The sequence below is a fragment of the Phaseolus vulgaris genome, chromosome 3 (genome assembly GCF_051622355.1).
Source record: "Phaseolus vulgaris cultivar YP4 chromosome 3, ASM5162235v1, whole genome shotgun sequence".
NCBI classification, from domain to species: Eukaryota; Viridiplantae; Streptophyta; class Magnoliopsida; order Fabales; family Fabaceae; genus Phaseolus; species Phaseolus vulgaris.
Genome location: NC_143500.1, coordinates 3,357,178 through 3,382,895, shown reverse-complemented (window position 1 = coordinate 3,382,895; position 25,718 = coordinate 3,357,178). Strand labels below are relative to the sequence as shown.

Genomic DNA, 25,718 nt, shown 5'->3' with positions numbered 1-25,718 from the left:
GATAAGTTATTCATGTTATTAACAATTTTTCTAATAAAAACATGAAAATTAAATGAATTTTGTATGATTTTTTTTCTAAAATATTTTATAATTTATCACTCAAACAAGATGTTCCGGTACAATCAAAATATAATATCACATTATTTAGGAGACAAGGTCAATGACGATTTAAATACACATTCCTCTCTCAACCTAGTAAAGTACCTTTTAAGAACAAAACCGTAATAAAATGACCTCCAAAGTAAACAATATCTCAAATGTAATATAATGATTAACTCTAACAACGTTATCTCTCTTACTTGAAGTCGAAGTCGGAACTCAAGATAATAGTATTATAAAACCAATTTGAAGTAAATGATTAGTGAAGTTTCTTTTAATTTAAATAAGTTACCATTAAAGTAGGAAAGTAGAATAATCATCTAATGCTTGAAATATTATGATGAAAATTGATATTAAAAAGTAATTTTTAATAATTATTAAAGTGTGTACGCAAAACACAGGTGATATCATATGTTTTAATTATAAAAAGAATAAAGAACTCATGCAAACAACTAATTAAAAATGGTATAATAAATCAAAATTTGAGTGAGTAGATTCAAAGATTGGAATAAGTTGGTGTCTGGTCAATGGAGTTTGGTTGAAAATTTGCTTCATACTTGGTGGCTGTTTCTTTCAACCATCGTTGTAGCTTTTTTCTATCTTGGTGCTATTCTAACCCTAGATTTGAAAATCTTCTTACTAATTAAATATAAATTTAAAAATTATTTATGAACAGTAAAACTTAATTTAAAAATCAATATAAGAACTAATTATTTTTAATTTTTAAAATTAATTAATTTATATGATAATTAATTGTTTTTAATTTTTAAAATAATTTTCTATTTAATAATTTTGAAGATAGTCATTAATTAATTTCTATTTAATTTCACCAAATATCACTAGTTGTTGATTGAAGGGTATATTTTGCCAACTCAATGAAGCAGAACTCATAACACTGCAATAGCAGAATTCAGAGATCCAATTTTTTTCAAATGAACAGAATCATACACCATCACCAATTATTCCTTGTCCAAATTCTTTCACAAAACTGCTAATATCAGTGGTTCACAACTATTCCATATGTAGAACTTCAACAACATTTATTTTTTTATTATCAAAATCATACTTTCACAAGTTTTCTAGCACTCTTGTGGACTTTGTATACAAAATTGTATCAAGCATTTTTTTTATCTCACTCCCTTGCTATTCTCATAAATTTACAACACACCCTGATGAGAAATTTCTTAGCCTACCTTGCCTCCACCACACATACATCATCAACTGCTACAATCAGTACAAGTTTTCAAACATGGATAATCTAAGCTAAAAAAAGAAATGAATGATCATTGTGATATTGGAAAAATGAACTGCTCCTGCTTCTTAATGTGCAGAAACTCATTCTTTCTTCAGAGTTCATATCAAAACTCACAGGATGGAAGGAAAACTGGTCCTTCAAAATTTCAAAAGCCTCTCTCCACAGATCCAACCTCTTTTATGTATCATGTGTTGTTCTTGAGTAGTTGTGAAACTCCTCTAATTTTATCTGCAAAATTCATATCTGCACATCACCTTTTCCATGTTTTTGTTTTGAATGTGAGATTTCCAGTTATAAGTCCGATTTTACATCATCATCTACCATGTTGTCACCTTCTGTTGTGGATGTGGCTTCCCCTGATTGTGTAGCCAATTGGAGAGGGCCCTGAGGAGAACCAGAACTTCTCCCCTTCAAGGATTCTTTCTGCATCCACAAGCCTCCAAGATCTACAGAAGTTGCAGCTGGAACTCTCCTTGTATGAAGTCTGTATTTCTGCAATCATAAAACGGCCATGCCATGTGTTAATCTCAAATCAAACATTAGGAGGCACAAGGAGAAATGGAACCACATGAACACACACTTGTAAATGACTCTTTACTTCATCGTTGGTCAGGCCATCAACCCTCATGAGTTCCCTAATTTGCTTTGGAGTAGCTGCTACAATTGAAATAACAAAGATTAGACCATTATTAACTAAAATGTAATATGATTATGACCTATGAGACTGGTACACTACTCTTAAATGGTATGTCCGTGTTGGACACACGTATGAGACACTGACACTAGTATAATACGTATGAGTGAAGTGTCCAATTCAAAAAATATTTATTGAATTTCTGACAATTCTAACATGATTTTAACATAATTTTAAAAAGGAAAAAATGTATTAATTTTTTAAAGACTAAAATTTATTGTATAAATTTTTAGTATAATTATAAAAATGGTGAACAAATCATTTTGAACCAGTAATGAAAATAAAAAAACTAATATATATTGATACACATAAATTTTTATTTTCAATTTATATAATTATATAAATTATCATGTCCTACGTATCTTCGTGTCGGTTTTCCTGTCTGTGTTGCCAAAAACCCAAATCTGTTTGTAAAGAACTTTCAGGGGATCATATAATATATATGCAATGCAATATGCAAAGTTTCCTGATTCTTGGCTGATCCAAACTGAACAAAAAAAGTAATTGTTTTCATATCCTCACAATTCAAGCATCAAATCCCTCAATTTATGACACTGCTACAATGTTTTTGGCTAATTCATCCATTAAAAACCCACCCACAGTTTCCATCAATCAAAATGCTAAGTGCCATTCTAAGAAGCAAAGTAGTTGTACTAGTTAGGTATGTTAGTTTTAAATCTTCTACCTTGAGAGCCTCCAAGCTCCTCTAATGCCTTGACAAATCGGTGATGCAACTCCGGCGACCAGCACCTCCTCTGTTTCCGGCCACTCTGAGGCAGCATCAGGGGAGAAGTGGCGGAGGAAACCACCCTGCTGGTTTTGGAACCACATCCCTCCCTTGCAGGTGTCTGAAGAGAAAGTCCACTCACAACACATTCTTCATCTGTTGCAAGGTAAGTGGACAAAGGCATAACAAATCCCCTCTTCACAGATTCTCTTTCTTCTCCCTTAATCTGCCATGGTTGTCAAATAACAGAAACCAAACAAAATCAAATTCATTATCTTTAAAGCACCCACTTCACATATAACAATCTCTGTAACTACCTTCTTTGGTTTCTGCTCCAATCTATATGCATTGCTCCTGTTACAAGCTTCATCATCATCACTGTTCCAAAGCTGGAAAGAACTCCCCCAATCATTCTTCTCCCTGCATTTCTCTTCCTTCTCACTTTCCTCTTTCTTCAGAGGAATGAACTCCTCCAAAACAGGCTCAGACTTGAAAGTTCTGCATTTCGCTAACTCCACCTTCAGAGCTGAAATTGCTGCAACCATAGAAACAAGAACAGTGCTAACATTAGCCCATTGAAATTTGAAGAGAAAACAAACACAACCCATCTGTCAAAAAACCATCAAAACACAATCTTTATCATCTTTATCAATCCAGCATCATCACAGGCACAAGAGATAATTCAAAAAACGCTTGCAAAAGTACTTAATAATTTCTGACTAACAGAGCCCGTCATCGAAAACAGAGCTGAAAGTCACGTTCATACGAGTCTTGTCTTTACCAAACAATCCAAACCAACATTGGTTTGACGTCAAAAAAGTGATTTGTATTTGAAGAGAAAACGAACCATCGTTTAAGAGGAACATGCAGAGAGGAAGTTCGCGTTTGAAGGGTTGGATCTTGAGCAATTCGAGTTCCAGTCTGCTGAGAAAGTCCTGCAGCAAGGACTTGTTGAGGGAGGCATTTGGGGTGGAGGAAAGGTGGCAGAGAAAATCAGTGACGGTTTTGGGAAGAAAAGAGGGTCTGAAATTTAAGCTTGGTTGTTCTTGAGGAACAGAATTCATGATGATGGTGTCACAGTGCAAGTTGAAAAGGGTCTTCTTTTTCTTTCTTCTTTCTCTCTGTTTTGTTTTGTGAGTTGCAGATTATTACTCTGTTTTTGTGCTTTGTTTTTTTTGAGTAAAAAAGTGGGAAAAGGAATGAAAGAAGAAGAAAGAGAAAGAGTTTGAGAAAGAATGAGAATTAAAAAAGGGAATTTATAGGTACAAGATTGGTGGGTTTGGACTTTGGAATTGGAATATGGAAGAGACTTTGATTGCGATTTCAGAATCAGAGATCTTTCAAAGGGGAATTTCAAATCAAATAATAATATATCAGTAAAAAAAAGTGAAAATATGGTTATATTAAAAATAATAAATGGTTTATTGTATAGAATTATGATGTGACCGTGGAATATCTCAGTGATTTGGAAACTAAAATATAAAAATATATAAAAAAAATATATATATATATATAAGGTTTTTTTAAAATCTAATTTTGTTAATATTATTAGTGAATAATTCCTAGTGATATTTTTTTTATAAATTTTAATTTTAAAAGTGTTTGTTCCTAGAAATATCGGATTCAATTTGACTTTTTTTAAGTAACAGTTCGAGTTTAAATAGTGTTAATAAAAAATATAATTAGCGCGGAAAAGTATACTGAAAATAACTAAAATGTTATTTATTGACAAAATCAACGAATATTCTGTCTTAAGAAATATATAATTAAAAAAATATAAGAAAAAGCTTATATAATTTTGATAAATTATATTAATTATCCTTGACGTTTTGTAAAATTATACAAGTATTTTCTATTTATTTCCATGTTTATCTTCCTTAGTTTAAAAAATCCAACATGACAATCGTTGACACCTTTTAGTAACACTTTTAAGCATTTAATAGATAATATTGCGATTTTGTGAAATCTTAAAAATATTAATATTTTTTTTGTTTTATAAAAAAAATTCCTCTCAAATGTTGATTAAATTATTAATAAAATACTTAAGGTTCTTATCGGAATATGTTATGCATTTTTTTTAATTTGCATAAATCAATGATGTATCAACTTCAACCACATAATAGATTATACTTTTTTATGTTTTTTTTTCTCTCTTTTTGTTTGTTGTTGTTTTTCACATAAAATCAATGGCTCTTCAACCAGATACATATGTAAAGACAAGTATTCTTATCATTATAAGGGTGTAAATCAAAGTATAAGTTATTTAAAAGAATTATAAAGTGCGGGGACTTTAATTTAAATTATTTAAAACTTAAGATAATTAATTATAATTTTACAATGATATATCCAATACCTATATAATTTTTTTTATTTCTTTTAAAATATTTGCAAAATTTTTGGAACTTACATTAAGTTAATCCATGATTTGACATTAAAAAAAATCATGAAATCGAAACTCATTTTAAAGACAATAAATAATTAGTTGTTATAGTAACTAAATTAGAAATATTTTATGACTAAATAAATTTTTAATTTATAAATTAGTTTATATTATTGTTAAATAGTTTTTAAATTTGTATTTAATTAGCAACCAAAATTTTGATTACCAAAATTATAATATAAATAATTGGTAGTTAAAACCTTGGTAGCTAATTAGATACCAATTTAAAAAATATTTAATAATAATAGAAATTAATTTAAAAATCATTTTTTTTAATTACTAACTTACTACTCTACTGTAACTAATTATTTTTACTCTTTAAAATTGATTTTTATTTGATAATTTTTTTAATAAGAAAAGAAAAATTTTGTAATAACAAAATGTAAAAGACTTAAAAATATAAGTTTTTTAAGTTATCTAATAGATTAATAATATTTTAAAATAAAAATATGACAAATATATATATATATATATATATATATATTTTGTCTGCATACCCAAATTTAAAGAGTTAAATATTATCTAACTCATATCATATCCAATGATTACATAGATTTCCCATTTCAGATATCTTTAAATAATACGAATTTATTTGTAATCCTGTAAATGAGCTGCAGCTTTTAATAACAGATTTTTATAAGGGTTTTTTAAATTCAGATTTTATGGCAGTTTTGTTATGAAAGTTCCCTTCAAAATCATAAAGTTTAACAAAAGAAAATAATGCAGAAAATTCATATCAAAACTTTCAATTTAATAGATGTTAAAAATAAAATAAAAAAAGTTAGTGGACATTCCAACAATAACAAAAATATTCTACCATGTTCAATTGAAGACCTAAAATTATTCAAACTTCTTATAAAAAAATAAAATTATTCTAATTAATTTGGGATTTGTAAGACAAAAAAAATGAAAGTTGCTAAAAAAGAAAGTTCCTCCTTGAAGAACATGAATACCTGTGCCAATATTCTTCAGCATTCAATGCTTCTAGGAATGTGTACCATGCTAGGAACAGATTAAACATTATTTATACAATGATTTATTATATTTTTTACACCATTTATAATGATAAAGAGATACACTAAATAATAATGTATAAATTATTATAAAGGTCTCCCATCTTAAAAAGTTTATAAAAAAATTATGAGAAATGTCTTTAAATTATTATAAATGTGTCACGTCTTAAAAAGTTTATAAAAAATTTATAAGTAACGTCTATATTTCAGCTTATATAAATAATAAAATTGCAATGATGAGATTAATTTTTTTTAAGAATGACCAAGGACATTTTTTTTCCATGGAACAAATTATAGCATTGAATTGAAACAAAAGTGGAGGCATGGAATTTTGGTTTGTTTGACAAAGACAAAGTGGTAAATTCCCTAATTTTTTATGACAAAAAATAAAATAAAAAATAGTCAAAATGTGTTCACAATGAGAAATTGTTCTATACGGTTAAAAATAAAAAATACAAAAAAATGAATTTTTAAAAATATAAATTTATGTAAAAAAATAAATTTTTATTAAAAAATTATTAAATAATACCTTTAACTATATAATTATCAAAATAACATTTTCTTAAAATAAAATTATAATAAAAATTCACAATACACTCCTAAATCTAGAATAAAGGTATCCTTATAAATATGTTGACCTAAACCCTAAACTCATATCAGGTAAATGTGTACATTTAATACTCTCAATTATTAAATATCAAACACTAATTTAAACATTAAAGAACTTTTACACATACTCCTTTTACTAATCAAAATACGACAATCGAATACCATTACCAATCGATACCTAAAAGGTTGAAAAACGTACACTAAGATAGAGATAAAAGTTAGGATGCATCATAATACTCAAAAATCAATGTTTCATTTTGATTTAATTAATTTGATTTGTTTATATAAAAAAAAAATATGTTAGATATCACTATATTACTTGACATCTCAGACTGACACCTCAACTAACAATAATACTAACAACAATCATTTGAGATAAAGTTAATTTGATTTTTATGAAATATAATTTGTAACAAAAATTGGTTGAAAAGAACATAAGATACCTTATCTAAGCTTTAGACGAATACTAAATAAAATTCCTTCACGTGAAGAGCAACTCTAGTTCATGTTGTGTCACTCCCCCACCACCTCCTTCCTCATGAAGGCATCTATTTGTTTCCAATCCATGATAAAAAAAGGAAAAAAGAAAAAAAACTTAGGAGTTATTTTAATAATTTCTAAAGGATGGAATATTTACAATGAAAAACATTTTATTTTCTGAATATTTTATATTATCAATAAACTTTTAGAATTAAATAAGTTTCGTGTCTTTGATATATGATGATTTTTATTTTGAATATTAAATATTTTAAAAAATGGATATTAAATCAATTAAACATTTTTATTTAAGTCTTTTTCATTGCTTATATTAATTTTACTCTTCATATATTAATTAAGGTAAACCATGTGTGACATAATCTAAAGTGTTAAAAGTTATATATATTGATAGTACATGTAATCATACAATAAAAAAAATACATGTATTTTATTATGATAAAAACCAAGTTGAGAGAATAAATGGGAGATTTAAAAATATTTTAGGATAAGTTAAAAGAGACCACGTGATAATATAGATAAAATATAAGCATATTAGCAAATTAAAATATTTTTGCGAAAATCATTTTCTCATGTAAGCATAATTATAACTAATTAAAATAGTATTTCTCACAAATGATTTATTTCGAAATAATCAATGCACAAAATTTACACAAAACGCGTATTTATCAGATTTTTTTTTTTTTTGAAATTTTCAAGAATCGAAAGAAAGGGTGGATATGGTTTATTCTTATAAACTTTTGTAAACTTTGGCATAATAAGTAATTTTGTTAAACAACTAAAATATAATATTATTTGTTATAAAGTATATTAGATAAGAGTAAAAGTTAAACTTACATTACTTATATAAGTTTTCATTTATGCTTTTAACAATTTTCACACAATCATTAGTCATATATGTTGTTTTTCTTGTCCTTGGTTTCTTTCTCATTTTTCCTTAACAAGCAAAAACATTACATTTTTTAAATTATTTTTTATTTTCGAATTAAATATTTGTAATTAATAATATATTTTAAAAATATAATTAGAATAATTTGTATATTTCAGAAATGAAATTCTGAAATAGAATTGAAAAACTAAAATTCCATTTCAGAAAAACAAATATGGAATACAAAAGATAAATTATGAAAAAAAAAACTCCAAAAAATAAAATCCAGAAATTTTAACCTGATCAAAAGATTCCGAAATAAAAAAAAATGTTCTAAAATCCAGAAATATATTAAAAAATATAAAATCTTGAATGTATTTTGATAATTTAAAAAGTGAAAAAGACATTTTTATCATTTTCCACAAGACATCAGGTGAAGAAAGCAATTGGTCTTGTCATATGGGTTCTGTCTCGACTCAAATTATGTATTGGGCTTCGTTATTTCTTTGGGCTGGATAAAGTATATAAAAAAAATTATTTCATAGAAAATTAAAAAAAAATATTTGGATAAATTTTAAATTCATAGGGATATTTTTAAATTAAAAAATAATTAAAATAAAAAACAGAGTTAAAGTGGAAGTTATAAGCTGGTTTTGAAAAAATCACTTTTTTTCATTCTGGAGAGGATACAGCTCACTCATTCCTTATCATGACAATAAAAGTGAATAAAATAAAGTTGTAATCACTTTCTCATAAATGGACAATACCAAGAATATTTTTTTAAACTCCAAACCAACTGAAAATGCTACATTCTTCAGAATTTGTTTTTATTCCCTAAAACAAACCCATTATTACATTTAAAAATATTTTTTTAAAAAACAAATAATGCAAAGTCTTAAGCGAGAAACATCACAGGTAAAATTTTTACGAAATATATTCTAACAAGTTAAAAACTTGCTCGTGGGAAGAAGGATAAAAAATAAACTTACTCTGTCCTACGAAATAAGGGTGTTCAAATTTCGTGTTCTTTCAATAAGGCACATATCTTGATGTGTCGAAAGTTGATGTTGTTATTTTTTGTAAACTTTTAAATGTTAATGTGTTGGAAATCTTCCTTAATGTCTTTTTAAAGATTTTTCTTAATGATAAAAGAAACAAATAGAAGGAGATTAATATTAGAATCAGACTTGTAACCAATTTGTTATTATCAAATTTAGAAGTATACAAACATAAATACGCTAGACGATTTAGTGTAGCAAAAACAATATCACGCAAAAGAAGTCTAAAACATACTATATGATGATAAACCATGACATATTTATTGATTACTTCTTAATAAACATATAAAAAATCGAATGCAATTATCCACAAAATATTACAATAAATCATACACTCAAACAAATAAGAATAAATTATAAATTACATAGTTCAATTTTCTCTATTTTTGAAACCTCTATAATATTAAAAATACAGTATTTTACATATCAATAGTGATGTAATTAGTACTATGATAATGATAATAGAAAGTTTTAACTGACTTAAGGAAGCATTATCCTCTAATATCAACTTAGAAAAAAACCCTATCTATTAGATAATCTAGCATAATAAGATGATAAATACATTCTTAATATTTTCAAATTAGAAATTGATTCTTAATAAACCATGTTAATATAAGTAATGTTACTAAATATACTAAAAAATCTTGCTATGAAAGATTATGTTTGTTTGGAGGAAACTCTTACAAACATTTTTAAAAAATAAAAAATAAAACTACTTTCTCCTTACACTAATAAAAAACTAAATTTTGGAGGAACTAATAGATCTCTTTTTGCATACTAAACTAATTTTACTTTTCCTTTTTCAGTTTTTTTCTCGAAAAAAGAAAATATCCTCATTAATTTTATGATACAAGTGAGTTTTAAAATAGAATATGTTATTAATATACACTGGTTGTCCAATAAATGATTTTCCTTTGCTTCGACACGAAGTTTCGACCACTTTAATACAGTGCCTTTACTACAAACCAAACAAAGAACATTTTTATTAACTTATCCATCTACTTTTATAATGCTTATATATGCATACATTATTGTTCCAATTTTTATATATTATTTCTTGGTCTTGTTTCTCACACCATTCTCTCACACTTATTATAATCTCTGCTCAATTATGGCTGCTCCCTCTCTAACTCACACTCATAATTGGTGAAATCAAAGTTATGATTTTAAAACTTATAAAGTAACTTAAATACAATCATGCCAACAACTCTTATTATTCATATACATGTTCGAAGAAGATTCATTTCTAGTGTAATTCATCTTGAAAAAAATTATTTCCAAAGTTTATAATGTGGCATTATTTCCAAAGTTTATAATGTGGCTTGTGTTCCTACAAGATCTAAACCCTGCAGAACACTTCCTCTTCTGATGATTTTTTCGTCTTTCCGATCTTTCGGTTAGTCTTCTTTCAACTGGATCTTCTTTGGTCTGGACACGATGGAGGGAGTACCTGCGAAGACACTCCGATAATCAAGTCAGACCGAGAGCTAAGTACCAGAAGAGTGGGGAGTGAATAGTCACCTTGGGTGTTGTGTCTCTTCTGCTATTTATACTGCTCTAGATGGGCTATGGCTGCTATGGATTTGCTTTAGGGTCCAAACGAAGGCCCATTTAACCGTGCTTCTCACCTAAGTTGGCTTGTTTATATACAATTACGTGTTTAGTTTTGCATCTTGTCGTCTAGTTGACTTTGTCGTCTGGTCGGTCTTTCGACCATCCGGTAATACAACTTGTTTAACTAATCATCTTCATTAAATTAAATTTACTTTGATAATGTTGATTATGATCTTTTCATAAGCGATTTCATTGTAATTATATAAATAGAGAAAAGATGAAATAAATATACCATATTATTATTATTATAATATTAATAATACTCCAAGATATAATCCAATTCCATTAAAATAGTAAAAAAAATGAAGCAATAGTTAAATTATGTGATTGATTACTCTTTTCTCCCAACCAACAAGGTTTGAAGTTAGTTGAAGTAGAAAAATAGTAAAGAGGCTTGTTAATTTCACAGTCTGTAGTTGACACGTTTCACTGATTTAGTGACAAATAAATATGAACTGATCAGATCATCATTGGAATTGCTGAAAGCACAAAAAGGAAAATCCAAAGGAAAAAAAGAAAAATTAAGAAATTAAAAATCTGCTGCCTCATGCATCTCAGATTCTCACAGGTTTGGATAAAATCAAAAAGATAAACTTTGGTGTAAGAAGGCACACAGAAAGAGAAGAGAGGGAGAGAAAGAGAAAAGCAGAGAGGTTTCACGTTCAGGTTCAGGTTCAGTTTCACTTTCACGAGCCTATCACCGACCCTCTGCTCTGCAACTTCCAACTTCAACCACTGCGAACTCTGAAACAAAGAATAAAATATCCCCATTTAGTTTGGTTGGTGAAAGTTGAAACCTTTTCACGGGCTCCAGTACCAGCTTTGCCTTGTTTTATTTTGTCAGCAACGACCCTGGTTGTGATTTTCAAAGATCTGATCTGGGTTGTGGATATTTCAATGTGAGAGTTAAGGTTTTGTAGTTGGGGTGGTGTTGTTTTTGGTGCATAGTGATAGAAAAAAATAAAGGTGGGATTTTTAAAGGGGTGGAGATGGATCGTTCTGCGATGACTGTTGGGCCAGGAATGGATATGCCAATCATGCATGACAGTGATAGGTATGAACTGGTCCGTGATATTGGGTCGGGGAATTTTGGGGTGGCTAGGCTCATGAGGGACAAGCACACTGAGGAGCTTGTTGCTGTGAAGTATATAGAGAGAGGTGAAAAGGTTTGTTTTCCATTTTAGCTTAATTTTTCTACTTTTGTTCTTTTTTCGTGAATTAAGTTTTCTTTTTTTCTTTATTGTGCTTGTAAAGTTTTGGTTTGGGTGGGGGATTTTCGCAACTGAAGTCTGTAGTTTATGATTTGATTGGTTGGGTTCTTTGTTGGATTTCAGTCTTTTTACAATTAAGATGTGTATGTGCTGCCTAATCTAATTGTATGTACTGGTTTTGCTGTTCTTGTATTTGGATAGAATTTGAGCTTAGTATGGTACCCCCATGTCTCTTTTGTGTGGAAGACCCCTGAACTCTTGCAGTTTTCAAACGCATAATGATAAGTGTTGTTTTTGGTTCTAAATGATAGCAGACTTTCTTAGCTAATGTTATAGCTGCCTTAGACCCTCCACACTTGTTTGTTCAATAAGCCCCATGTCCACCACCATTCCCCCTTATGATGAAGCTTAGCTAGAGTTCGTGGAATCAATTTAATTGGATTTTACATGCTAAGTAGAGTTAATTGAAGTTTGAAAGGTATTGTGTTGCATGCATGTGGTTTTCCCTGCATTACATTAAGCTCAACTATGTTTTTTTCTTAACAGATAGATGAAAATGTACGAAGGGAAATTATAAATCACAGATCATTGAGGCATCCCAATATTGTCAGGTTCAAGGAGGTTTGTTCTCTTAACCCTGTACACATCCAAAGTCTTGGCCTATTTCTTCCTACCTGTACCTGAGGCTTATTTTAATCAGTTCTCATTCTCTGCAAGTATAGGTCATACTAACCCCTACACATTTGGCTATTGTGATGGAATATGCTTCCGGAGGAGAGTTATTTGAACGGATTTGCAAAGCAGGACGATTTGGTGAAGATGAGGTTCTCATCTGTTCCAATCACCCATTCTTGTTACAGTGTTGTTGTAGTTACGACTTACCCTTAATGCCTATTATGTTTTGTTGCAGGCACGGTTCTTCTTCCAACAACTTATATCAGGGGTTAGCTTCTGTCATGCAATGGTACATAAGTTTGGCAATTTTAGTCTTTACTTTCTCATTAGTGCATTTTCTGCCTGAAAGATATAGTAAATTTCTGACTTCAAGGTCTCTATTTATGTTCTTCAATAAAGCAAGTATGCCATCGTGACTTAAAGTTGGAGAACACATTGTTGGATGGTAGTCCAGCTCCTCGTTTGAAGATTTGTGATTTTGGGTATTCGAAGGTGCTATTCTTTCTTCATACCATCTAATTTGTCGATATCTTCGCCTTTACAATACCTGCATTCCAGATTGTTGAAATCACATTTGAACTGGGCACTGTTTAGAAAGTTCATTTCAATTTTATGGTACCCCAAGATCAAGACATTTCTTCATCAGTCCATTGCCTTTGTGAATCAGTTTGTATTATCTGTGACACAAATCTTGATTGTCTTACTTTTGCAGTCCTCTGTACTACATTCACAACCAAAATCTACAGTCGGTACCCCTGCATACATTGCTCCTGAAGTTTTGCTTAAGAAAGAATATGATGGCAAGGTATTATGTAACTTCTATCCCCAAAGAAAATTCATAGAACTGTTGTATCAGCTTATTTGGTTCTTATAGTTTGCAATTTTCCATTCGTGACCACAACCACCTGTTAGTTGGTTCCATGCAATGTAGAATCTACCATCTTAAAGTCAGTAAAAGACACTATCAATTGTAACTTCTAGGTGTTTCATGGAAAAACATATAATGATATGTTCTGTAATCACTAGGAGTTTAATTGGATTGTCACTGCTTTAGCATCATCCCCCACTTGTTAAATTATAATATGGTTAGTAGACTTTGGTTGATAACTTGAGTTGGTATGTTTGGGTATCCACAGCAGACAAGACCTACAACTTACAAGGCTCACAATGCAATACTTTTCACCTTAACCAGAATATTGAGCTCTTTCTCCCGAAGAATAGAACATAACCAAGAGTGTGAAATGAAAAATCTTTTTTTCTATTTAAGACTCATTGCAATCTCTTTCATAGTTCCCAGTGTGAAGGGCTATTTGCATCTCATTCCTTTCTCTGTGTATGTTTCTTATCGGTGGTTGTGGACCTTTAAGAGGAGAAGTTTCACAAATGTGAGACTAATAGATAATCATGCTTGAAATATGTATGCTTTTCATTTATGGTTGGAAAAATTTGAGTAATGTTATGCTTTATCTCCTACCCATGAAACTAAATTTTAGATTATAATGTCAAAGCACTGCTTTCAGGACAGCTTTGCATGTTTTTTAATAATTATTCACAAATACTTTGCACTGAAAGTGTCATTCAACTATGACTCAGATTGCAGATGTGTGGTCCTGTGGGGTGACCTTATATGTCATGTTGGTGGGTGCATATCCTTTTGAGGATCCAGGGGAACCTACAAATTTCCGAAAGACGATTCAGGTAACATACTGCACCTGTGTTTAGGTCAATTCAGTATTATAATCCAGTTACTTTTCTTAAACTGTTGGATTTTGCAGAGGATTTTGAAAGTCCAGTACTCAATTCCTGATTATGTTCAAATATCTCCTGAATGTCGTCATCTAATCTCAAGGATCTTTGTCGCAGATCCTGAACAGGTCAGCTTATAATTTTAATTATCTTTTCAATCTGAAAATTGTGTGCTTCATTTATAATTATACTACTGAATCTTAAAAAAGTGTTAGCAACACATTTTCAATTACCCTTCTAACTCTCTTCTAAAAGAGAGCTAGCTAGAGAATTTCTAACACTCTAACATGCTATTAACTATTAGTTAAAATTTATTGAGAACTACAAAATCATGAGTGAGGGTTGCTGAATAAGAAGCAGAATCTACAAAATTTGTCATTTCCAATCATTCTGGGCCGATAACAAGAGTTTGAACACATTTTCCTTGTCAAAAGTGGAAGTGAAATGAATCTTTAAATCTATATTCCATTTCAAGTTAAGGCCCTCTTGTTTGTTTCTTAAATATGGAGACCAATATTGTTTTATGCAGAGAATAACCATTCCTGATATTCGAAGCCACGGGTGGTTTCTGACGAACCTTCCGGCCGATCTGATGGTGGACAACACAATGAGCAACCAGTTTGAGGAGCCTCATCAACCAATGCAGAGTGTTGAAGAGATCATGCAGATAATTAGAGAGGCTACAATTCCTGGAGCCAAAACTCAGTCTCTCAACCAGTATCTCACTGGTAGCTTGGACATGGATGATGATGACATGGACGAGGACCCTGAGACGGATTCTGATCTTGATATTGATAGCAGTGGAGAAATAGTTTATGCAATGTAAGTTGCTGGCAGACACTGTAAACTGACTTCTCTCATCAATTTATAATACATACAATGGATTGTTCAGTGGGTTTGTTAGAGTGTGTGGAAGAAAAACATTTCACATATGAAGGGGAAGGATTCTGTGATGAAAATCTTATATTGTTAGGATCCACCCTGCTTGTATTTTATGGTCTTTGATGATCCAATGTTGTCTTTCATTTCTGGCATCTATTCAGGTTTGTGTTCCACTCTTTAAAAGTTCTTAGTTAAGTTTATATGTTCTTAATATAATATTTTTACACTACTTTTCATTATTGGGGTCATTAATTTTTTCAGTAGATTTCACTTAAAAGGATCCTATTTAGATCAATGTTAAAATGGAAGCTTAATTATGATAAAGGTAAAGTATTTTTTCGAAGTCACTAATTAAAAATTACAGATTCTATTTTCACGTATGTGTCTAAAAAGCATAACAGATAAATGAACAAGAGAGATGCACCTAAGGGTAAGGCTCAATAAAATGCAGATTGAGTGCAAAAATCAACAAAAGCAACGAATTAAACATTATAAAGAAAATTATGAAACTTGAACAATGTTCAGGTAACAAATCAATCAGAAAAGTTTGCTCTCATCACAAGCCACCATTCTGTCAAAATCCTCTCCCTCTAGATGAATGTTTCCAACAGTGTCCTTAACTCGGAAGACCTTGTGCTTAAATATGACAAGAGACACATCAAAAGTACTACCACCTAGATCAAAAATGAAAATATTGCGCTCCTAAAAACAGGACTCTTTCTTTCTGCACCTCCATCTCCATATCTTCTTCTGCCACCTCCATACACAATATGAAAATACATTTTTGTCCTTCTTGTGTCACCTCCATAGAGTAGTTTCTGGATTATGTAATTCGGAAACTTATTTGAAAAAAGAGTTCTGGATTACGTAATCTGGAAGTTAAATAAAACTTCTGGATTATATAATCCGGAGAATAATCATGCATCTGAAAAATGGCTTCCGGATTATGTAATCCGGTAACTAATTATAAATTTGAAAAATGACTTTCGGATTACATAATCCAGAATATTATAAAGGGGCATTTTTGAAAATTTGAAAACTTATGGAGGTGAGAGAAGAAGGTATGAAGGTGCAGGAAGAAACAGTCTAAAAACAGTTAGTCTTCTTGTCAAGGCTCATTGATTATCCTCGTAACATTGAGACCAACAATGACTTCACAATCTTTCATGCTATGAGATTCGGAGACTTGGACATGTCTCTTAAATGGTGTGTTAGATTCGAACACATATATCGGACACTGATACTCATAGGACAAATGAAATGTCTAATTCAAAAAATATTTGTTAGATTTCAGACAATTTTATCACGGTTCTAATACGATTTTAAAAAGGAGAAATATATTATTTTATAAAAACTCAAATTTATTGTATAGTTTTGTATTATGATTATAAAATTAAAGAACAAATTATGTTAAAATCTTTATAATCAATTTATATAATTTATAATTATAAAATATATAGATTTGTGTTTTCTTATCATTGTCTCGTATCTCTCCTGATTTTAGTTTTCAGTAAATTTGAATGAACAAAAAGTAGTGTTGCAAGAAGTGTGTTAAGAGTGTGTTTCTAATATTCCTCTGATATCAATTTCTTAGAATTAAGCAACCGTCTTAAACTGTTGGAACATCAGAGTTAGTGTGATTTATTTGAGTATAGTTGTTTAGAATTTCATAACAACAGCTAATTGTAACTGTGTTAATTTAAACAACTTTATAATCAGCTGAATTAAGAGTTTAATACAAATGAATAGCTAGTTATTTCATGTCTTCTGTGATAGAAGACAGAAATAGTAACTTCTGTGAATTATATTTCCCCTTATGTTCAATTCGTAGTTTTTTTTATATATTTTAAAATAGACGGTAAAAATGAACGAGTTATACTTTATTTTTTAATATAAAAAGAACATTTTTATGGTGGTAAATGGTTATAAATATTGTCTATGTTTTTCACTTTTTCTGCCATTGTATTGCTAAAAGTAAATAATTTAAATATCTTATTATTACTTTTAGTATTTAAAAGGTTAAATGAACTTTTAAATCTCTATTGTCATTTTTAAAATTTATTATAAAAACGGTAATGTATGTACGAAACTAATTGTTAGCCATGCACGTTGAGATAATAGTAAGAAAGAAAATCTTCAAAATAAAATAAAATTATATATATATATATATATATATATATATATACTTATATATCTTTAAAGATGATTCTTCTCTTTTGGTATATACATTTATTTTGTTCACTTTATTCTATACAAATATTTTATTTTATTATTTTAAAAATATATAATAAGAAGTATTTTGTCATTTTATTGTTTCCTATCATTTCTTCTATTCGGTATTTAGTTTTATTTTTTTAACAACTCACTTCCCTCCCTATATATCTGAAGTTTTAGTTTCTTCCCTCAGCATCTTTTCTCTTGGAAACACACTTCCCATTCTCACCTTTTTACTTTTCTATTTTTTTTTTAAATATTTACTCTCATTCTCATTTTTTTTTATTTTGTTCTAATTGTTTCATCTTCTTTACATGTATTGTGTTTTTGTATATAAAATTTTATATATAACTTTTATATTGATTTACAGTTGTCGTCGTCATCAAGCGCACGAAGTTTGGTCCCTTGGTTGAATTAAAACGGGTACTCTTCGTCCAACACTCTCTCTTCTCAAATTCCCCTCACTCCCTGTGTTTCTCTCACTCTTAAATGACTAAGTTACTCAATTTCTTTTTCATAAGACCCTACAAGTGTAAATCTAACCACATTTCGTTTTCTGCGTTTTAGATATCCACGAGGCGTTTCAATTATCTACATCGTGTCTTTTGCTTATTTCTTCACTATTTTCCCTCTAAATCTTTTTTTTCTTTATTAAAGACTCAAATGTTTTTTTTTTTTATCTAAAGCACTAAAATGATTGTTTTATAAACATTGACCATTCACTACTTCTTTTCTGTCTTCAAAAATCATTTTTAAGCCTTTAAAACTAAAAATACATAAATGTTCTATTAAGCTTATTTACATGTTTTTGTTTTGTTTTCAGGCTTCCTCGATACGAAGGTGTAGAAGTCATTAATCCAAAAGTAAAGAAGACCCAGAGGAGGAAACACAAAGATGAAGATGGAAACAAGAGTTTTTATTTATTTATTCATTCCCATTGACTCTCTTATGTAAAGAAAATAGATGATTAGTCGAAGATGATGCAATCATATATTTGTATTTGTTTAGATGTAACATTAGTGACACTAAAATTATAAAAATATTCTTTCTCATTTGTATATTTAATTGATAGATTTAGTTTTAATAAATCTTATTAAATACATAATATACATATAATCTCTTTTATTTAATTTTTAATATTAAACATGACTATATATAAATAATAAAATAAAAAATACGGATACATAGGCGCAACGAAGCTAAACCCTAAACCATAAACCTTAAGAATGCATCATAAGTTTTTGCAAAGTGAAAAACTAACTAATCAACAAAACCTTACCCAATTATTTTGCCAAAATTCTAAAGCTCGCTGCTGCAGGAGTCTTGGAACACAAGCAAGAAGGGTAGGATAGGAAAAGGGAAAAAAATAACAGTCCACTAGTATTTATATAAACTAAGTTAGTATTTAAAATATGTAAAAGTTAGAAAGTAAAAGATGAATAACTGTTTTGTAGATTTAAAAGATTTATTGAATTTTGTTAATCACATCTTCTATTTCGCACACTAGAACACAAATCACAAATCAGTTTAATTTAGAATCCCAATCAAATATAAAAACCGATTATTTAATTTATTTTTATTTTGATTAAATAATATTTTATAATTCAATTTTGGTTTCGATCTTTTAATTTTATAACCATAATTTTTTTTTAAAATTTTTAAAATAAAATCATAATATGTTTTTTCCTATTATTTTCCATATAAGACATGTTTTATTTTATTTTTTGTCTTTCACTCATAAAACATAAAACTTTATTAATTTTTACTTTTTGTGCATATTTTAATTTTCAGACCCCAGCAATAAAACATTAACAATTATGTAACATATAATAAAAATAATAATATTATTATTATCATTAGCCTTATTATATTTAGATACTTTTATATTATTTAAAATAGTTATTTTACTATTTGGATATTATACTTCAATAACTTTGATATATGATCGTTTTTTTTTGTAATTTTTTAATAATTTTCCTATTACATATTTTAGCTATTTTATGTTATTTTAAATTTGAATGTTTTTATAATCCTGTAAAGATATTATAACTATTATTTTTATTTTTAATATATTAAATAATATTAAAAAAAAATTATGAGAAAAAAATTTAAGAGCAAAAATAATAATAATTAATGAAACACATTGTCTCGGACAAAATTGTCAAATAATAATAAATGCATAGCAGGGAATGTACTCATAACTCATGGTACTAATTCTCCAAGTGAAAACAAACACACACTGATTGTGTATACAAATAAAAATGCCACAAAACTTAATGCAATGTGAGAATTATCATCTAAAGCAACTTTGATATGTTGCTATTTGTGACCGAGATTCAGAAAAAAATGTCAATATGAAAATCCAGTTTCTTCAGCATCAGGTCCCGGTGCCGGTGCCGGCACCGAATTTGAAGATGAATGTTTAGATGAATGTTTAGCAGCAACCAGGGCAACGAAGAAAAGTGTTGAGAGGAGAGAAACGAGGAAGGATTTGATGGAGAATGATTGAGATGCCATGGCTATGAAAAATTTAGAGAAAAAAAGAACAAAGAAAGAAACGTTAGATATTGTGTGAGGTTTTGTTTTTATTTTGTGATGAAAGAGTGAAGAGATGGTGATGCTATTTATATTGGTGTGCAAACGCATGTGCCCTCTGGGAGCGTTTGGTTGGTTTGTCCAGAGAAGCCGAAATTATTGCTTCTTCTCTGCTTTTCAAACTTTTTCTTTCAACAACTGCTTTTGTTCACCTCTAATTACGTATTTTATATTTTTCAAAATTTTAGTTAACTTCTTTGATTGTTAGAAATGAGTGTCACAAAACATGAAGAGAGACAATAAAATTATAATTTATCCAACGAAATACTTTTATCTTTCGAAAGTAAAATAAATATAAAATTATGATAGGAAGCAAGTTGTCTTGTTTAAAATTATAGTGTATATATGATCTTGAGGTTTATTTCACACTTAATTTACACGGTTAATGCTCTCTTATGTGATGTGATATATATATATATATATATATATATATATATATTATTGTATTAAGTCTAAAAAACTTAAAATGTCTCATTCTTTTCATTTTTGTAGACACATGAGAAATAAATTCATTCTTACGAGTATTATCCCAACTTATCCTGATTTTGATGAAGAATTCTTGTATTAATTAAATAAAAGTATATGGATATAGATAATATCATGACATGAAACATATTCAATTTGTCTCCATATCCATCTCTAATTTAAATTAATAAAATATCGTTAACTTATTTCCTTTGTTTTTTTTGTCAATTGTTTCATTTCATTTTAAAAATATTTCTTTTATTATATAAATTTTTATTATCTATCTTAATTCTTCAATTCATTTAATATTTTGACTATGATTTTCAAGGTACTTTCTCTCATCATAATCTCAATTTCATCTTTTTTTCCTTCGTGTGACATTTCTAGAAAAACACATTATAGAATTATATCGTTTATAAAGTATACATTTGATTATTTTTGTTTTCTTTTTAATATTTTATTTGTTTTTTTTTTCATATGAAAATATATGACAATTATTTTTGAATGTTCAATCGTTAAAATTTTAGTTTATTAGGTAATACAAAAAAATTATCTTTTTTTTATTTTACTACTTGTCTATACCTATATATAGAGAGGATTCTCCTCGTAAATGCTCTTTTGATGTACACATTTATTTTTTCCACTTTATCCTTAAAAAAATATTTTATTTTACAATTTTAACAATATATAATAAGAGGTTTTTTGTCATTTATTGTTATCTTGGTCATTCCTGTCATTTTTTCTTTTTTGTATTCAATCTTATTTTTTTTAATTCTATAATTGGAAAACCAAACGTAACTTACGTTAACAACTTCCCACTTGCCTCCCTGTAGAAAACTTTTCACTTCCCTCTTTATCAAAACCATTCCACTTCCCTCTGTATAAAAAACTTTCACCTTTCCTCTGTATAAAAAAACTTTCACCTTTCCTCTCTGCAAAAAATTTCCCATTTCTTTCTTGATTGTATAAGTTACAATAATAACATTAATGTATCTGAACCCTCACTCCCTCCCCTCGCATCTTTTCTCTTGGAAACAAATCTTCCATTCTCACTTTTTTACTTTTCTCTTTCATTTTTTGTATACATGTACCCTAATCTTCATTTTTTTTGTTTTGTTCCAATTTTTTAGTCTTCTTTACATGCATTGTGTATTTGTATATAGGATTTTGTATATAGCTTTAGTATTGGTTTACAATTGTCATCATCATCAAGTGTGTGAAGTTTGGTCCCTTGGTTGAATTAAGACGGGTAACTCTTCGTCCAATGCTCTCTCTTCTCCAATTCCCCTAACTCAATGTGTTTCCTCCACTCTTAAATGAGAAAGTTTCTCAATTTCTTTTTCACAAGACACAACAAGTGTAAATCTAACCACGTTTCGTTGTTTGCGTTTCAGATATCCACATTGCATTTCAGATATCCACATGGCGTTTCAGATATCCACATTGTGTCTGTTGCTTATTTCTTTAGTATTTCCCCCTAAATCTTTTTTCTTCATCAAAGACTCAAATTTAACTTTTTTTTTCTTATCAAAAGCACTAAAATGATTGTTTTATAAACATTAACCATTCACTACTTCATTTATGTCTTCAAAGATCATTTTTAAGGATTTAAAACTGAAAAAAAGATAAATGTTTTATTAAGCTTATTTACTTGTTCATGTTTTGTTCCCAGGCTTCTTTGATATGAAGGTGTAGAAGTCATTAATCCATAGGTAAAGAAGACCCAGAGGAGGAAGCACAAAGATGAAGTTGGAAACAAGAGTGTTTATTTATTTATTCATTCTTATTGAGTCTCTTATGTAAAGGAAACAAATGATTACTTGAAGAAGATGAAATAATATATTAGTATTTGTTCCGATGTAACCTTAGTGACATTAAAATTATTAAAATATTCTTTCTCATTTGTATATTTAATTGATGAATTTAGTTTTAATAAATCTTATTAAATACATAATATACATATAACCTCTTTTATTCAATTTTTAATATTAATCATAACTATATATAAATAATAAAATAAAAAATGCGGATAATAATTTTTGTAGTATTTATATAAAGTAAGTCAAGTTAGAAAGTAAAGATGAATAATTGTTTTATAGATTTAAAAGGATTTGTTAAATTTTGTTCATCAGATTTTTCTATTTCACACACTTTCTTTTAAGAGGACACGAATCAATTTAATTTAGAATCCGAATGAAATATTAAAACCAATTATTTAATTTTTTTTCTTTTGATTAAATAATATTTTATATTTCATTTTTGGTTTCGATCTTTTAATTTTATAACCATAATTTAAAAAAAATTAAAATAAAAGCATAATATGTTTTTTCCTATTATTTTTCATATAAGACATGTTTTATTTTATTTTTTGTCTTTCACTCATAAAACATAAAACTTTATTAATTTTTACTTTTTGTGCATATTTTAATTTTCAGTCCCTAGCAATAAAACATTGACAATTATGTAACATATAATAAAAATAATAATATTATTATTATCATTAGCCGTATAATATTTAGATACTTTTATATTATATAACTTATTTTAAATTTTATATTATTTATAATAGTTATTTTACTATTTGGATATTATACTTCAATAACTTTGATATTTTTTTTGTATTTTTTTAAATAATTTTCCTATTACATATTTTAGCTATTTTATGTTATTTTCAATTTGAATGTTTTTATAATCACTACAAGAAAATCATGAAATAGAAACCAATTTTTAGAGACCAAAATAATTAGTTGCAATAGTAACTAAATTAGAAACTATTTTAGAAACTAAAAAGAAATTTGGTTTCTAAATTAGTTTCTATTATTTTTTATTATTGTTAAATAGTTTCTAAATTGGTATCTAATTAGCAACCAAGGTTTTAGAGACTAAATTTAGAAACTAAATAATTGGTATCTAAAACCTTAGTTGCTAATTAGATACCAATTTAGAAACTATTTAACAATAATAGAAAATAATAGAAACTAATTTAGAAACCAATTTTTTTGTTAGTTTCTAAAATGGTCTCTATTTTAGTTCCTATTGTAACTAATTATTTTGGTCTCTAGAAATTGGTTTCTATTTCATGATTTTCTTGTAGTGAATCTTGAAAATATATTATAACTATTATTTTTTATTTTAATATATTTTACTATTAATTTAATATTTATTATATTTTTAAATAATATTAATAATTTTTTATGAGAAAAAAATTTAAAAGCAAAAATAATAATAATTAATGAAACACATTGTCACGTACAAAATTGTCAAATAATAATAAATGCATAATAGAGAATGTACTCATAACCCATGGTACTAATTCTCCAAGTAAAAACAAACACACACTGATTGTGTATACAAATAAAAATGCCACAAAACTTAATGCAACGTGAGAATTATCACCTAAAGCAACTTTGATATGTTGCTATTTGTGACCAAGATTCAGAAAAAAATGTCAATATGAAAATCCAGTTTCTTCGGCATCAGGTCCCGGTGCTGGTGCTGGCACCGAATTTGAAGATGAATGTTTAGATGAATGTTTAGCAGCGACAAGGGCAACGAAGAAAAGTGTTGAGAGGAGAGAAACGAGGAAGGATTTGATGGAGAATGATTGAGATGCCATGGCTATGAAAAATTTAGAGAAAAAGAGAACGAAGAAAGAAACGTTAGATATTGTGTGAGGTTTTGTTTTTATTTTGTGATGAAAGAGTGAAGAGATGATGATGCTATTTATATTGGTGTGCAAACGCATGTGACCTCAGAGGAGCGTTTGATTGGTTTGTCCAAAGAAGCCGAAATTATTGCTTCTTCTCTGCTTTTCAAACTTTTCCTTTCAACAACTGCTTTTATTCACCTCTAATTACGTATTTTCTATTTTTTTTAAATTTTAATCAACTTCTTTGATTGTTAGAAATAATTGTCACAAAACACGAAGAGAGACAATGAAATTCAAATTTATCCAACAAAAATACTTTTATCTTTCAAAAGTAAAATAAATATTAAATTATGATAAGAAGCAAGTTGTCTTGTTTAAAATTATAGTGTATATATGATCTTGTGGTTTATTTCACACTTAATTTACACGGTTAATGCTCTCTTATGTGATATATATATTTTCTTGTATTAAGCTTACAAAACTCTCATTCTTTTCATTTTTGTAGACACATGAGAAATAAATTCATTCTTACGAGTATTATCCCAACTTATCCTAATTTTGATGAAGAATTCATGCATTATTAATTAAATAAAAGTATGGATATAGATAATATCATCACATAAAACATATTCAATTTGTCGCCATACCCATCTCTAATTTAAATTATTAAAATATCGTTAAATTATTTCCATTGTTTTTTTTGTCAGTTGTTTTATTTCATTTTAAAAATCTTTATTTTGTTACATAAATTTTTATTATCTCTCTTAGTTGTTCAATTCATTTAATATTTTGACTATGATTTCCAAGATATTTTCTCTAATCATAATCTCAATTTCATCTTTTTTTCCTTTGTGTGTGGCATTTCAAGAAAAACACTTTATAAAATTATATTGTTTATAAAATATACATTTGATATTTTTTTAATATTTTTATTTGTTATTTCTTTTCGTATGAAAATATATGACAATTATTTTTGAATATTCAATTGTTAAAATTTTACTTTATTAGGTAATATAAAAAAAATATCTTTTTTTATTTCACTACTTGTCTTTACCTATATATAAAGAGGATTCTCCTTGTAACTTCTCTTTTGGTGTACACATTTAATTTTTCCACTTTATCCTTATACAAATATTTTATTTTATTATTTGAAAAATATATAATAAGAGGTTTTTTGTCATTTTATTGTTATCTTGGACATTCATGTCATTTCTTCTTTTTGGTATTCAATCTTAGTTTTTCTATTCTATAATTGGAAAACCAAACTTAACTTACGTAGCTTTCTTAACAACTTTCCACTTTCCTTCCTATAAAAAAAATTTACTTCCTTCTTTATCAAAAACTTTCCACTTCCCTCTCTGTCAAAAACTTCCAATTTATCAATTTATCTCTTAATTATATCAGTTACA

General features: G+C 28.1%; 2 protein-coding genes and 1 long non-coding RNA gene across 5 annotated transcripts; 2 read left to right on the top strand and 1 right to left on the bottom strand.

The window, feature by feature from the left end:
* Window positions 1-1,120: 1,120 nt before the first annotated feature.
* Window positions 1,121-4,092, bottom strand: LOC137806117 (myb family transcription factor EFM). Of its 3 annotated transcripts, none has more exons than XM_090300205.1 (6): window positions 3,623-4,092; window positions 3,093-3,310; window positions 2,734-3,001; window positions 1,935-2,011; window positions 1,687-1,846; window positions 1,121-1,582 (listed from the first exon to the last, which is right to left on the bottom strand). In XM_090300205.1, exons 1-6 carry the CDS (start codon window positions 3,837-3,839, stop codon window positions 1,539-1,541), a joined length of 984 nt encoding a protein of 327 aa, XP_090156331.1. In that variant the 5' UTR covers window positions 3,840-4,092; the 3' UTR covers window positions 1,121-1,538. The 3 variants fall into 3 exon arrangements, with proteins under 3 accessions (XP_090156331.1, XP_090156332.1, XP_068462175.1); XM_090300206.1 differs by having other exon boundaries at window positions 1,935-2,008; XM_068606074.2 differs by lacking the exon at window positions 1,121-1,582 and having other exon boundaries at window positions 1,619-1,846.
* A 7,169-nt stretch (window positions 4,093-11,261) lies between these two features.
* OST1 (Protein kinase superfamily protein) lies at window positions 11,262-15,542 on the top strand. Its single transcript, XM_068606071.2, has 9 exons — window positions 11,262-12,038; window positions 12,630-12,704; window positions 12,806-12,907; window positions 12,994-13,047; window positions 13,158-13,250; window positions 13,471-13,563; window positions 14,352-14,456; window positions 14,534-14,632; window positions 15,034-15,542. The coding sequence occupies exons 1-9, from the start codon at window positions 11,862-11,864 to the stop codon at window positions 15,328-15,330; spliced, it is 1,095 nt and encodes a 364-aa protein (XP_068462172.1). The 5' UTR covers window positions 11,262-11,861; the 3' UTR covers window positions 15,331-15,542.
* Window positions 15,543-17,969: 2,427 nt separating this feature from the next.
* Window positions 17,970-18,658, top strand: LOC150028626 (uncharacterized). Its single transcript, XR_016519755.1, has 2 exons — window positions 17,970-18,023; window positions 18,424-18,658. It is a non-coding gene; the product is annotated as an uncharacterized LOC150028626 (long non-coding RNA).
* Window positions 18,659-25,718: the final 7,060 nt, after the last annotated feature.

Bases quoted from the DNA above. Each gene is read 5' to 3' on its own strand.
- OST1 (XM_068606071.2), top strand. From the start codon at position 11,862: ATGGATCGTTCTGCGATGACTGTTGGGCCAGGAATGGATATGCCAATC. The intron at 13,048-13,157 runs GTACATAAGTTT...TCTTCAATAAAG, and splicing joins TTAGCTTCTGTCATGCAATG to CAAGTATGCCATCGTGACTT. The intron at 14,457-14,533 runs GTAACATACTGC...TGGATTTTGCAG, and splicing joins ATTTCCGAAAGACGATTCAG to AGGATTTTGAAAGTCCAGTA.
- LOC137806117 (XM_090300205.1), bottom strand. From the start codon at position 3,839: ATGAATTCTGTTCCTCAAGAACAACCAAGCTTAAATTTCAGACCCTCT. The intron at 2,012-2,733 runs GTAGAAGATTTA...TTTCAATTGTAG, and splicing joins GGAGCTTGGAGGCTCTCAAG to CAGCTACTCCAAAGCAAATT. The intron at 1,583-1,686 runs GTGACAACATGG...TGAATTTTGCAG, and splicing joins AGCCACATCCACAACAGAAG to ATAAAATTAGAGGAGTTTCA.